Genomic DNA, 16,587 nt, shown 5'->3' with positions numbered 1-16,587 from the left:
TACTAAAGATAAACAGATGGTTTATGAGTTATGATAATATTCCGGCTGTACCAACCTACACTTATTTACTTCAATGTGATATATATATATATATATATATATATTTCATATGACAATTTTACAATATTGGTATGTGTTCTGTAAATAAGCTCAAATTCTTACATTAAAAACAAAGTATGATAACGAATAATGCATCTTGTGTAAGTAACCTGACGGTTTTTTAAAAATAATAATATTATGAAAGATTTCAAAAAATAACTATTGTTGCGGTTTTAATGAGCATCTGTGGTTTAACTGATCTATTATTACCTATATATATATAGATTATAAAATCTGAACAGGGTCATATGGCCGTGACTATATCGTTTTGATTTGAATTTATATGATTTATTTAATTCGTACATCTAAATGTCATTCGACCGCCTGTACCTATACTAAATCATATTCAAGTAGATTATTAAAGAATATCACTGCGGTGTCTTGGGAGTTTGCCAATAGCTGTGTCAAAAATGATAAATAAATCAAACGACATGGGAATATTGAAACTTGGTAAATACGACGACGACGACGTTCTTGACATATTTTCCGATACTCGACGCCTCGCGTTTACATACTTAGTATACATGTTATATTGTACAAAACTAAGTAAGAAGTAAGTAATAATACATGTTTAAATAAAATCACCTCATATGCTCGGAACAGCAAGTAAAGCTCTCGTGGCTTGGCGTCCATTGGCAGGCCGCTGACAAATAATGTTCTGACCTGGAAAACACAAAGCACAAAAACAAATTAGTCTATGCTTTTCATTATTATAAATAACAATACAGTATATTAGTTGGTGTTTTTTTTTTTTTTTGCCCCGTCGATTTTCGACAAACAGACGAATTTGCTTTGGCATTTGGGCTTTTCCCTCGTGCTATATATATATTATACTTGTATATATATTTCTAAAAAGGCAATAGGGAAACCGCCCTTGCGTGTCTACAACGGCAATGTGCGTGACAAACGTAATTTCTATTCGACCCGAGAGTTTTTTTTGTTTGTCCATTAAGTCAAATACAATTTGTGCTTTTCGGGCGGCGTATTTGCTAAAAAATAAACCAATGTAAAAGTCCGATTACATAAAATGAAAACATTTTGTTATAACAACAATGTGTATTTTAATATTGTACAATAATATGAATTGACCTAAACGGGGTCGCGCCATTTTCGGTAAAAAGGAAATGTACCTTCTTAATAAATTGTAGCAAAACTTAATGTACAATTATTATCGATTAAGCGTTTTTTTTTTCACGATTATTTCGGTTCGACGTTGGCTGTTTTTTTTGTGTAAGTTTTTTTTTCTACTACAGACTTTATAATATGACCGTGTACGTACATAATATTATCGTTACGAAGAGGGGTCGGTAGAACAAAAGCAGCAAAAGCCACGGGCAATGTGCTTGGAACTCATTGTTTTCAAAAGGTCATCGTCGTGTCAGGTCGGGCGAGAAGGATTCGTGACTTTTCGATCCGAACCGAAAGGTCTGGGTACGGCACGAAAGAGCTACCACTCGACGGCGGCGCAAACGGGGAGAAATAAAAAAGGAAAAATAATAATAATACAAACAAACCCTCTTCACACGTAGTGTTGGGTAAGTCCTGGTAAGGACTTTTTTTTGTTTAAGAGGCACTGCCAAGAAGAAAAGAAAAGTGTCACCGGGGACGTTTAAACGCGATAAGGGCCGGCGAAGATAAAAGTATCTCGGCTAGCCAGAGAATTCTAAGGCGCTTAGCTACAGTATATATATATATAAATAGACATGGCAATTATTTGGCAAAAAGATATAAAAGATAAAATGTAAAAATTCTCGGTGTCCCCGAGGGAACGCCGAAATATTATTAAATTTTCAACGCGTTAGGCACCCATCATAAACTTTCAAAAAGGGTTTGCTTGTCTTATGAAGTGCTCAAGTCCGCGCCCAGTCAGCTCAAGCGGTTATCGGGTGTACACGTCTTGCTTAACAATAATTATCAAAATAATTAACCGGCGACCTAAGCAAATAATACCCAAAAGCTATACACACAGTCAGCAAAACCTTTGTTTCTGAAGTTAACTAGTGTATTTTTGTATTGAAAAATAAATTAATACAACTTTATTGATCGGCTCCTAAATAATTATTATCAAAGTCTTGTGCAAGATAATACTTAAAAAATATGTGTTTGTTGATGTTTTTTTTTTGTGTAGTTTTGCCGTGCACTATACCTAACAAAAAAACAGATGTTGCATTGGATTTATTACTATATATACAATTTTTTTTTGTCGGCAGCGAGCACGAAGGCGTTAATACAACGTATTAAAAAACGTATACATACGGCGAATAAACCGAATTAATTTCATACAGTCATATTGTCACAATAAAAAAAAGCGAGCGGAGTGCGGACAGGTGACTAAAATCGTGACACGGCGAGTAGGAGGGGGAGAGAGTAGTCGACTAGTATCCATGGTAACGTTGTTATCAACACAACCGACACTAGTCGATAACACTTTTTATTAATGTAACCAAAAACTCGTTTGACCGTACTAAGAGAATAAATTATTCACGAGCAATTTCTCAGACCGTACATGTTTGTTGAATGTAATGTAAGCCAAAACACGACGTTTTAAACGCCACAATAAAAGCCATACCCTTTATAGGGTGTATTATAGATGCAAGTGGTCTTTAGTTTAAAAACCAAAAAAAAAAAAATCTAAAAACAAATGGCTCGTATATTTTTTTTCAAAGGTCCTGTACACAGAATATACTTTGCACATGAAAGTTTTTATAAATAATAATGATGGAGCGTTGAGCTTTATAGCTAAAAAAAAAGGTTAATCCTCCCTCGCCATTCTGCTTATTTAAAACTGGGATTGCATTTTTAAATAGCTTTCTCTCCTCTTGATTTTTTGTAGATAGAGTAGTGCGAGAATAGGGCGAACTGACTACGACAGCAATTTGCTGACTGTCAACAAAAAGCTTTACCAGCAACACAGACACGAGCAATTTTTTCCCCTCTCTGCAAACACGATGACAAAGTTGAAGATAGATTGTGATAGCCAAATGGGAAAAATATAAAAAGAATAATTATAAAGGCACAACGGCGTTGAGTACCATTGGAATGAACACCCGATGATGATGGCAAAAATAACACAACACAAACCTTCTCGGTTCTCCCCTAAACAATAACAACTCGCAGAGTTTTACGAGCAGCGAGATGAAAGAAAACTAGAAAAATATTCAAGCACGTAAAAAACACTGACAATTAAAATGTCACAGCAAAAGACGGCAACATTATGTTTTCATATATCATTTTGCTCCAGCTATTTTATCGTTTACACCCGTTACACGTGATCGTTTTCTGGGAAAATAATTATTAGGCAAACGAAACGCCTTCGTTTGTGCATTTGTCAGAATCCATCACATTCAACATTCCCGCAAGAACCTGTATAATGTAAAGTTGACAAATAACACAAAAACTATCTTTAAATTATACGTTGACCATCTGGGCTAAAGTTCGTGCGCTGAAGCAATAACGGGAATGAAAACGTTATATTGTCTCTTTAATGATATTTTTTTTTTAGAATAAACCATATATTATTTATTATATTTATAATATAATTTAATAAATGCCCAGGCGTATACGCACGTGTACTACGCAAAGGCCTTAAATATAATATATTTCATAACTGCCGGGCGGCCAATGATGGATGATGTAATAGCCGACTGATGATTTTTGATTGATGAAAAGGGCAAAAAGTAAATGACAAACCACAAGGGTAAAGGGGTTATTATTGTATATATTTGAATATCTCACGGCCGAAATTTCCCGACTTGATAAATGCGTTTGGATATTCACGATTTATGGATTCGGAAACATATTATATTATTATAATTTATTCGGTTTGTCAGTTGCGAGTTTTAAAATTATTACTGTTTCCACTCGTTATCAGCGAGTACGGCGAGACTTACACTCCCGTAATTAGCTGCTATACCGACCACAACACTATTGCATAGTTTTTATTTGAAATAAAATACACGATTAATCATAGAGAAAACGGTACAAGCCGCGTGAAAATTGTTATTTTACACGGTAGTCGAATATTCTGCCGGGCCAAACTCAATTTATTATACCATATCAAACACAAACCTTGACACGTCGTAGGACTTCTATTCTGGTATACGCTTATGCTGTATAGATTCTAGTCGTCCTGACTGTGTGTTTCACACGACGGCTTGCCGACCGACCCTGTCCCGGGTCCATCCATTACAAGTACGCCGGAGGGGAGGGTTTATGATAAAAAAAAAAAAAAATAGAAGAAGAAACGATTGTGTCGCGGCCGTCTTATTCGAATCGTTCGTTTATTATTAATATATAGTAACTACACCGTAGAAGTCGTAGAAGTAGTTGTGACAGCGCAGTTGTAGTAGGGTCGTATAGTAACGGTAATGGTTGTAGTATATAGAAGATAGGCCCAAAGTCATTAGTCACGTCCTTTGAATGGGGTAAACGATGGGGGCGGCGGTGGCGAAATGGTAGAGAAAAAGAGTAGTAGTGGGCACGACCACCGCCGCAGCGGGTGACGGTACCAGTGTCGAACGAGCACGGTGGCAATACGTGTTTGCCGACAATTTGTCATGGATTTGTATTGTGCGGCTTATAAAATAATAATAATATACGGTATAAATTGTACTGTAATAATATACAAATAACAACCTGTAATCGCGACGAGGTGGCATGTTAAACAATTGGCCAGAAAATATGCCTTTGTTATAGCCGTCTATCTATTTGCTAGAGCGCCCATTTCGCGTACGGTTTTGTCGATACTTTGCCGACTCACCGGCAGGCGTTCGGAAAAATATATTAGCCGTTTAGCCGACTGGGGCCGATCGGTTTCGGGTGGACAGGTGGGTCAGGCAAAGCCGACGGCCGTCGTTTTTGACGAGACGTTTCCGGGGAAGAAGGCAAAAGTTTTGGAAACTGAGAAGGAGCACGAGGATAAGTCTACCGAGGGCAGGTATACGCGACGTGGGTTCACCGGACCCGCAATCCTACGGGTATGGCGCGGAGGAGGTGGCCGTGACCCGGGGGATGGATCAATAGCGTGGCCGCATGCCTTGCTATACGTGTGTGTGCGTGTGTATTATCGCAGTGGTATAGTATATATATATTATATATATATATATACACACTTGCCGTGTTACCAGAGTAGGTATACGCCGTTGTTCTTACCCTCGACTCACGTTGGAAACGCGTTATTATTATTTAAACGCGATAATAAATAGTTAAGACCCCAGATTCTCCACCGCGGCGCCAACACCCCCGCCATGTCACGAGATTTCCAAGAGGATCCTCCGTGTATGGAGCTTTAATAAATACTGTCGGTTGGTTTTGGACACCCGAAGAGTTCAATGCTCCGTGCATCGCGGCCGTATATAATTTAAGTACACACCAGGCCACGATTGAAATTTAAACGTCTTCGTTTATATATGATAAAGAGTTAACCCGCAAGCGAGTCCACTGAAGCCTCGAGCTTCCGATGCTATAGTGATTCATTTCTAATATACCGAATCGTACAAGGCTTGCCGAATAAATGTTCAAGACCCGACACCGGGTATTATGGTCAGCGAGTGACGCCGAGCCGACAAACTGACGCCGTTTGATGGCTTCTTCAATGAAAAATTACAACTTTTCAGGCTTCCTAATTGTTAACCCTGACTGCCGGTCGCAAAACAATTATTTGGTTACACCACAAATGTATTTGGACAAGCAAATTGAAATTTAATGAAAAAAAAATAAATAAATAAGCGATATATATATATATATATATATATATATACTCCGAAATTTGTACGCCTTTAAAAGTTATTGATTGTTTAATGGCCAGTCGCTTGGCAACCGCAAGTCAAAACAAGCTTACAACGATTTCGTTTTGAATAATGCAAGAGTAGATTATTACATAACGACATACAAAAAACACACACACCCACACATATATGTATATACACTGAATTAACAAAAAGCTCGTTTCGTTTGACATCTAAGCGGTATTTTATACATGTCGACGTAGACGGGCGATGACAGTATTAACATACTTGCCAACCCATTAAGTGTTAACACAAAGCGTACCCAACATAATGATCTTACACATGAATTATACTTATACTTATACTTGTGTTTATCGATGCTGCATGCGATTTGTAAGTAAACGACTAACGACGTTCTCTGTATTTATGAGCATAAACGATACAGACAAATTAAGGTTTCAAATAATTTTGACTTTATGTAAAATACCATAACACAGGCGGACGTATCGTCCACACTAGGTTAACAAATAACACTTATCCATTTTTTGAACGGCGTCGTCATGCGGTATTAATAATAATAATTATCGTCTTAACTGAAAAACAACTATTTCAAAATTACACGGTTGGGCAAACACTTAATCGCGGCATACCGCCGAAGACATTTTGTAGCAGTCTTAATGTATATAATTATTTACTTTGTTACTTTTACATGAAAACGAACCGACATGGACCAGAAACAAAACGGTCGAGTTACTAACTTCCCAATAAAGGTCCGAGAAACCAACACAATACAGAAAACAGCTTCAGTCATGCAAACAAATGAATGTGCCGCCGACAGCGAACCACAACAATAAGTTTATTTCCGAACAGACACCGCAATTCTGTTGTAAGGCAGCTTTAATTTATTACCTTTGTGTATAATAAAGAAGCTAAACCCAGTTGTAAGCGAAAACGCAATTTGTACGGTATGCACTCGGACAAAACTTTAATCGAATGATTTCTCATTCTGTTTACATAAACAAAAAAATCAGCAATTATAAGAAAGATAGTAATTGTAAAATGGAAATAGGGTTTTAATATAAACATTTGAATTTTACACTCAAAATCGAGCGAAAGGAATATATTTCCTTGCGCAAGCAGTTCGAAGGCGTAAGAGTCAAATGAATGTAACAAGACTTTACTTTTTCATTATTATGTGAACCCGATCAAGCAATTTTAGCCTTTGCCCGGTCCATTAAACATTCAACTGCCATTGCCTCTAGTGTATTGAGTTCTTGCAACGCCCAAAGTCAATTATTCAACGTTGACCTGGATTAAATTTGCTATTTTCCCTTTTTCGCTAGGGAGGGGGTTGGAAGAGTAGGGGGTGGGGGGTACTATGCCATATTGCTCGGGTTCATTGAAAATTTATATGACTGGCATATTCGGGCAGACACCTATAAAAACGAGGGAGGAAGTCGTATACACCGAAGGCAGGTGCCGAGGCGGCCAGGAAAAGGGCGTGGTACTTGCACGGGAAATTGGTTTTGATCGGAAAGGTGAGTTGGATGTTTTAGGGGCAATGCCGGCCCCGTGTCGTTTATTAGCCTAATGATTTCTGGCGATTCCTTTACAAATGCGGAAACGAGCTTTTTGGCGCCACCGAAGATTATCCGCCGTCTCGCCGCGTCGTCTTCGCCCAAAATGTACGTGGTCTTATATCCGCCCCGGCATATAGGTGTAACCGAAACATAAACATTCTTACACAAACACCCCAAAAATTCATTGCCATGGTAACCCGCGTATGCGCGCATATTATAATATTTAAGTCTTCGGGCTAATAACGACCGCATAATAACACACACACACAAACGGCTCATCGCCGAACGAACTTCTCCGGTACGTCGAGTAAACACTAAACATGTACTGAAGTATTCAAATGAAAATTAAACCCCCCCCCCCAAATGAGCCGGAATGTGCCTATAGTACAACGTCGACGAGATTGAAATCCGCACGAGTAGAATCGTTTTATTATTATTATTATTTTTTTTTAATATTTATGATCCCATATCGTTTCAATGGCTTTCCCTACTCTCTTTTGAAAACGACCAGGAATTTAAATTGTCGGTCGGTACGAGATGAGTAGGTACACCCACCTAACAACGTATAGGAACCGCTTTTGAAAAGAATCTCATTAAGCTTTTGAAAATTGGTTCGCGGCGCTTTTGCAGTAAATGTCGGTGAAAACGCAATCGCTTTTTTTCTCCCTTCTTTCCCTCTCGGGCTTATGTACACCATAATATTATTCCTCGTCACCTATTCATATACACCAACCCTATACCCACCGACTGGGTTTAATTAGTCGGTACCTTCGTCTACGTGTGCACCACACATGTATGTATGTATATAAAACATACTTTCGGGAAGTTTAACAACGATTTACGATCATTTACATTAAAGAAAGGCCAACACCGCTCGGGGAGTTAATTTTCGTTAGCGTCCCCGAATCGAGAATAAGTCAGCTGGTTAATAATATGGCCATAAATAATGATTTTATCGCCCCGAAGCCATTCGGAATTATAAACATTTTAGCAAACCACTTTACAGCTAAATTTTTCCTCGGTCACGACTACTACGTGCTGAACATTACATTTAGCAAGCAAAGGCACGCAAACGTCGTACGGCGGTCATTAAAAATGCTTGACTATATATTATATCAACTTGTCGCGACCGCACAATGTTTTTTTTTTAACTTAAAAATTTGACCAATGCATCAACTCAGTCTTAACTTACCCGATAAACGCTAGTAGGCACGTTTTCATGCTGGTACCGAAGCGACTTGATGTCGTGACCGAAAAAATAAAAACCATTTTCAAAAAAAGAGTCAATGACAAGGATTAACCACTGTCTTGTACAATACGACCGAAAATGAGAGAGTATTTTTGTGTGCGTTATCCCTGTAGTACAACCGAAATGACTGCAATTTTCGGATTTCGTGTTTCCCTCTCTCACCAACACACGCCGGAGGACATCGATATTTTTACTCGGCCCATAAACTACTTTCCCTCCACCGCCGCCAACCGCTACGGTTGCGTTTTTACACCCCCTTAACCGCGCGCCGTCGCCACCGCCGACGCCAGTACGTCCCTCGTGCACGTTTTACGATTGGCGCCACCGTTCTTCATCGGTTTGGAGCCAAGATAACAGCTGTATGCCAGAGCTTTGGTACTGTAAAACCCTGTTGGCCGACTGATAGGGGAGGAAAAGGGTGTGCAAGAGAGAGAGAATCGCATTTGCAAAATCACTTGAGTCGATTACAGTGGGCATAAAAACCATCATCTATCCGATTTTATTACAATGTAATTATGATCTACTGTACGAGAGAGACATTTTTTTATAGTCGATGTTGGCAAAATTCCGGTAATAAAAAAAAAGCCTGACCCAGTTTTTTTTTTGTGGGGATGATAAACTCTATTATTTGAACAATCATTCGGTTGACACGGATGGCCAGGGAAAATTCAATGAAAATTTAAAGTAATTTATCGGTTATGATATAGACCTTCAGAGTAGTCATTGCGGCGGTTGAACGAGCCACGACCCTCGAAGTCCCGTCAACGAACTCCCGGAACGCGCTATTTGTCGTTTGACGAGTATTACTATTATTATTATTATTATAACTATTATGGTACATAAACGTTATTGTCGCGATTATAATTATTTTAACAATGCGCTCTGGTTTTAGTGTTTTACAATATGCGGTCGTTCGCCTTTGGTCGTTACGCACAAACGCCGCAGTGCTCGCTTAAGGTCTGAATACAATACCCACGCATGTTAAATAGCGAAAATAATAAAACGGCATTAACGACAATACGGTAAATTCCAAAGAGGCAACGACTTAAATGGTTTCCAGCAAAATTGGGATCGAACAGAATGACACCTTTCGGCGGCGGTTAAATCCCCAAACGCGGTAAATAAGTACCAAAATATTCGTGACTACATCTTTAAGAAACCGATACTAGTAACTAACACTCTAAAAATATGGAGGCGCCATTTGGGGACCATTCCAATTGCATTTATTCTGTGAAAGTTAAAAAAAAATTAGTGTCGAGTAAAGCTTTTTCCAAAGAGATTAAGTTTGACATTTTTGTTTTTAACTAGAAACCTATATACTTTATTGGTTTAACATCTCCAAATATTAACCAACTATTTACCTATTGGGTAATAAATAGCGAATGCTAAATCTGATCCAATACGATCTAATCTGATCTAAGTGAAGGGTTAACAGACTCAAACTCAGACTCAGACTGCCGGAAGAGGGGTGTGGAATTTATAATAATAGTTGTTGTTATAGGAGAAATATTGTCTAGCTGGCCAAAGGTAAAACCGTTTTTTTTTTTGTTTCCGACAGTTGCTCCCACGGGAGACTGTTTTAGTAGCTAGCACGAAACATAGCGTGCACGGATAAAAATGCGTTTCAACCCTTTTTTCTGCTGCAAAGGGTAAAATGAAATACCTACCCACCTATAGCGCAGCAACAGTCTACCTAGCTACTGAAATGGCGTGTCCGGACCGTGTAACGGTACGCCGCCGTGTATATGCAACCGACTAAGCAGCAGCTACCTGCCGAGTTAATATTAATGATAAAATACAGTTATTTTTATGTATTATTATACTTACATATTATACTTATAAAAATATGTAAAATAAAATGAAACCGCTTACGTGCGCCGCCGGTTAAGGCCCCTGGATACCGACCATTTTTAAGGAGTTTTGTATAGGCAATATTTAAGAAAAAAGTGGTTTTATTAAATTTCGACCATGTTAATTAATTTACCGGTTAATTTATATGAGCTTCGTGGTATTATTTTTAATTTAAATAATTTTGTCTATGAGTAAAAGCCATTTTAGTTAATATAATAGTACATTTTTTGTACATCGCACAGGCTGAACCAGTGATCCGATAAGTAATCTGAAAACAGATTTGAATTTGTCATGAAGTTTACTTGAGATCGGTCAGCGTATTGTTTTGATATCTTATTCCTACTACGCATAAAACACGTTTGAACATTTTATAAAATTTTAAAATCAAATTTGGAAAGGGTTAAAATTAAAAATTGAAAAAAGTGCTTTAACCGATCTCAAGTTAACTTCGTGACAAATTCATATCTGTTTTTAGATTGCTTATCGGATTAATTGTTCGGCCTGTGCGATAAACAAAAAATGATGTGTTTTGGCTGAAAAAAACGGTCGGTATCCAGGGGCCTTAATACATTTTCAATGGCAGTTCGTGGACATTTCTTTTTTTTTACAATAATATAATAATCATTTTTTTATCCCCTTCGCAAGGTCGCCGCGACAAACGACGTGAACGTCGACGTGCGCTCGCGCACCGTCACGTTTAATTGTTTGCATACCCGTCGCCGTATTGTCGGCCCCCACAACAACACTAAAAGTACTAAAAAAAACGCACAAAAGCTGTATATTATAAAAAAAAAACCGTTTCTCTGGGCGTACGACATAATAAGTATTATGATTATCGATACTGGAAGGGCGTAGGAGAGCGAAATATACATCGCCCTTTTCCCGGTTATAGATATAATATAGTTGAAGTGGTAAAATTTGCTTTAAAAGGCAAAAAGGCTATTTCAAATTCGTTTGCAACAGAACCGTATACATATTGTATATTACGTTTTATGATAATTCAGAACACAACTGCGCGTACGCAGAGACGCCAAGGCTTTGCGGTTCCAAGGTGAAAACGACCAGATTACACGGTATTGTAAAATTATTAGAAGACATCATAAAAATACATTAGGTGCCGCGAAATAGACACTACAAAAAAAAAAAAACCGTCGGGCGATTGCACGTATAAAATATAACAAGCTAGTACACAGTATACACACACACACAACGAGTAAACGGCTGCAAGTTGTCGCCTACAACACACAAGTGCAATTCAATGTGTGTAAAAACGAAACGTTAATTTGTCACTATACAACGGCGGCATGGCACACCCGGCTGCTGCTATAATATGATATTATTATTATACTGTTTTTTGGTTAAGACCCACAGCAGTTAAACTAATAAACGTCCAAGGTCACGGTGCGGTAGATCATAATAATAATTCATAGTGTAAATATTTTTTTTTTAGACAAATAGAATACACACAATTCGCGAGTGCCGACTATTATATGCACGTTGATTCATCATTTGTGACCGCAGTTTTGTTGCTCACAGTCGACTCGAAAGAGAAGGAGAAAACGCATGTATTTTTATTGAAACCAAAAGCGAATAACTTGCTATACATAGGCAAAGAAGCACCTAAAGTTCATCATCGTTAAACACGCACAAACACCACGTGTAATTAATACAATTAAGGAACAACTCGACGAAAGCTTTACTTTAAGTATAAATACAATTAACCGATAAAATCCGCTAAAAAAAAAAAAAAAAAAGACGTTTTTTAGAATATTTCATTTGTGTTTGTCAATTATTGCTTTACAGTTGGTGCATGTATTATTGTATATGTGTACATGTATATGTATTGTGAATACCTGCGCATAGTTGTTAAACCCGCTATAATAATAATTTTAAGGGGGAGAGGGGGGGGGGGTCTTGGCTGGTTACGACTTTTTAATTACCGCACATTTTGTGATAAAACTATTATCATATTTTACATATCATCACGTGCCTATGTCTGCGACTGAGCTGCTGCCACCGTCGAGTCGTCTATGGTAAATACTGTATAAATACACTGTTTGATATTATTAATGTCACGTTTTCATATTTTATTGTTTTTTTACGTTTATACTAGAAAGAGAAAAGTGTAACAACGTCGTCTGAGAATAATTTTTATTTCAAGTGCGCAGTGTCGGCGGATATGATGTCGATAAACGAACAGTGAAGTTTTTAATTGCTACGTGCTGCCTGCAAACGGTGTGCACCCGTAATAACACTACCCGAGTTTCCGTAGAGTACAACAATAATGAATATAACACACTTGGATACTTGGCTGGTATAAATGTAAAAAGATAAATCTATTTAAAAAAGATATCCACAAATCATCACAAACGATGGACTAGTTTGACGGTTGACGATTACCTACTAATTATGCGAAAAAAAGTTTACAAATACAGTAAAATGTTATCAGAGTTTATCAAACTGTGTCATTTTGTTACATAAATATACGACAACGACAACTGTTATCAATGTGTACAAAATACGAGACAACAATGCAGCTTAATCTCATGATACGGGAAAAAAAGAAATTAAATGACTATACGAGTCAGACTTAATAATGTAAAAAAAAACAAAAAATAATTCACTTTATAATGCAATTTGGATACAATTTTGTACAGTTTTAAGTCGTACATAAAACTGCCGTTGATTTTAGAATAACTTAATTGAATGTGCATACTGACACAATACACATACAGACTACCTACAACTTGTAATATTATAGAATTGATGATTGCAGCGGATTGTGTTATAGGTTCTTTTTTTTCAACAACTTTAATGAACATATGTTTGAACACAAAGACTTTTTGTTACAATTCTATTTTTTTCAAGTCAAACGCAAATGTTATACTTAATGTACAACTGATGTTAAGACAATAAAATATTATCATTTCGACGGCGGCGGCGGAAGCGGAGTGTCGTTTGTGTTTAGCGAAACGAGCGGATGTTCGCTAAGACCGCGGTTGAATAAGCAAAACCGAGAAAGCGTGCAAAAACGTCGACAAACTGGAATTGAAAAATAAAAAAAGTATACAAATGGACATGTAGAGGCCTCAAAACAAGCGGACGGATAATTAGCTAAGCGTAATTAATTACCTCAATTTTATGTGAAAACTTACCGCGTACAATTATTATTATAGCTAACCGCGTTTATGTCCGAGCGGATGTATATTTATTGTTTAAAAAACATTTTAGTTTTTTTTTTAACGGAAACATTCTGCCAGAAGAAGAGAGCGAACCAATTCGTCGACGTCGTTGACATAACGATCAGTTATTAACTCGGTGCCTGTCACGTTATTTTTAATTTTATATAATATAATACAACGAAGAGCAGTGATTTCCACCGCAGTCGGCCGAACTCGAACATTTTAGTACACACCAACCCTTAGAGACGGAAGCCACGCACAATGTAAGCGCATTGAACTCACGTTGAGTGTTGTGGGTCCCTCTTAGATTTTCAACGAGTCCGTCTTAATGATTAAATCCGGTCTTACGACGTCTGTAGCTGTGTAATCCGACAATTTTTTTTTGTTATTTTAACAAGCCCATTAACATTGTATATATACGGTTATTATATTTATTATACATTGGTATTGCTCGGATTTCACACACAACTCAATCGTATCGGAAAGTACTAACATATATAAAATAAAAAACAATTCCCTACCTCTTCAACCCCTTGCGTACGACTGAAAGGGTTGTTCGATAGCGGTCGGTTTAATAACGCGCTACTTGGTTTTGTCATATAAAAACAATATTATTAAAACATCCAAGTTTTAACGTCACTAGCAATACACCAACTACGGGTTGTGTACAAGAAATGAAACTAAGAAAAAAACGTTGATTGCATTACTATCTTGTATTGGTGTACACTTTTGTATTGTTGATATTTTTGAAATTCAATTTACCGAATAGTAAAGGCGGATTTATTTCAAATTTTTTGGCCAAAGTTTGTGTGTACGTTAGTACCGTGTCAGAATAAGATATACAGTACGGTGGTTTTAAGTTATAAGCAACGAGAATTATCAATGAAATCGAAATTTAATGTTGGGAATTTGTTGAAATACTGAACGTGTTTCCAAAAGATATTCATTCGTTTGGTTTATATTGTTATAGGCATTTATGAGTGACAGATAAAATACATTTAATACAAAACATAATAAAACACTGATCCTACAATAATGTGGTACGATATTGTGGTTGAAATATAAATGCAATTTAATTTGTTAGCGGTAACCACCACTAACCACTGTAATTTTTTTTGAAATAGAAATTTAATTAAATGTTTTAACGATAAACATTGTATTTTTTATTTTTTGTTATTTTGAGTTGGGACGCTACATGCGCGTTAGATTGCCGATAACGCTGCATATTTTCGCATAAAAATTAAAATTAAAAAAACCAACGTGACGGCGTTTTGAACAATTGATTCGACTTCGAAACGACAACTGCGGTATTCAAATAACAGTAATCATTCACAGCTATTTGCATTTAACTATTTGTATGCAATTCTGCACGTTGGACGAGACCGCACGTGGCGTTTGTGCTTCCAACAATGATAACAATTATTATTAATATAATTGCTCAAAAAACGGTTCGGCCTACCGAAAGAGTTCACCGTGTTGTTATTAATTATTATGTATTCAACGAAAACCGAGTTCGAGAAAAACGTCCAACGGTATTGCAGCATCACCGGATACACTATACTCTAGTAGCTGTACAGTTTATGGGTTTGTTATTTTTTTAACAGTCACAAACTATGTGTATCAGAATAACCCAAAGCATAACAAAAAAAAAAACTACCACCGAGGTTCTTATTACCTATTTATTTTACGGTTTATCGCCGACCGCCGGCACACGACGTGCGAGGCCTCGGGTAAAATATGTTATTTTTTTTCCTTTTTATATATTTTTAATTGTAACGTACACTTTGAGAAACACTGGTTGTGTTTGGCCAATACATTATAACATTACACGGTTTTGTATCGTTGCTCTACCAGATGCGGGTTTCGGTGAACAGTTAACACAAACACAGTAGACTTGCAGTAGACTTTTGAGTTTTGTGTGCACAGCGTGCACCTCTCTCCGTCTCTACGCGATGAACGTCAATGACTTAATCAGTGTTTAAAAGCCCACGAAATCAAATTAAAAAACAAAACACAAACGTTTTACTGAAACTTCACATTACCCAAAAAAACCGAGTGGAAAAAATTCGAGTTGTTCCACTTTGGACAGCTGCGACTGTTTGTATCGTCCTATTGTTATTTTTCCCACTTGGAACAGTATTAAAACCCAATTTCCGTGTGTAGCACCTTTTATTATTTGGCCATCGCGCACTTTAACCGGCCTTTAAAACAAAACAAAAAAACACTCGGAACCAACCAGACACACGGTTAAGATACGGTATAAAATATTCATAATAACAGTGTAATACGTTTTGCGATTAAAAATGTGCTGCAAGCAAGTAGGTATGCCGTGCGCGGTTACGGTTGGTCGTTGGACGCGTTGTTGAACTTAGGCGTTCGTTAACAAACACATACGAGCAAACACACACTTCGAGAGGTTCGATTTCCGTTGAAATGTTGCTGCTTTTAATCGCACACTGCTAAAGTACACAAACAAAGGGGCCAGTATAAACGTGATTCGATGCGAGCGCACCCGGCGAAACGCTTTTGGTGGATGCCGTCTGTGCCGTCGTTTCCACGAACAATTTAACAAAAACCCAATAATAATCCTTAGAGCTGTCAAAAACACATAATATTTATTACTTTCATCCACCGCCGTGTCCTTAAAGAGTTTTGATTCGATTTATTACACACCTCACGACGTGTATTACGGCAAAGTGTGTACATAATATTATATCCAAACCCCGAACAAACATAACGCGTTAATTAGATTTTTGACGGAACACGAATTCGATTACAAACGGTAAATGAAAGTTCGGATAGAAAAAAATAAAATAAAAATACCCGATGGACGTGATAAAATACAGGCTTATGTGAAAATGTTCAAAAAAAAAAAAAAAATGCCTAATAGTCTCCCAAAA

The 16,587-nt window shown here is 37.3% G+C and overlaps 1 protein-coding gene across 5 annotated transcripts in view; it reads right to left on the bottom strand.

Annotated features, from left to right (window-relative positions):
• LOC126844293 (protein couch potato) overlaps nucleotides 1–16,587 on the bottom strand; it is a 42,233-nt gene that overhangs the window by 11,011 nt on the left and 14,635 nt on the right. For all 5 annotated transcript variants that reach the window (XM_050582401.1, XM_050582420.1, XM_050582392.1 and 2 more), the window contains exon 2: nucleotides 685–762. In XM_050582401.1, the coding sequence (XP_050438358.1) occupies nucleotides 685–762 (78 nt within the window). The remainder of the gene's footprint in view (nucleotides 1–684; nucleotides 763–16,587) is intronic.

The sequence above is a fragment of the Adelges cooleyi genome, unplaced genomic scaffold, assembly GCF_023614345.1.
Source record: "Adelges cooleyi isolate 19-005CV unplaced genomic scaffold, UGA_ACOO_1.1 ACOO_flye_CR_arks_rails_tigmint_CR_PRNA_108, whole genome shotgun sequence".
In the NCBI taxonomy this organism is placed as follows: domain Eukaryota; kingdom Metazoa; phylum Arthropoda; class Insecta; order Hemiptera; family Adelgidae; genus Adelges; species Adelges cooleyi.
This window is presented reverse-complemented; position numbering and strand designations above follow the sequence as displayed.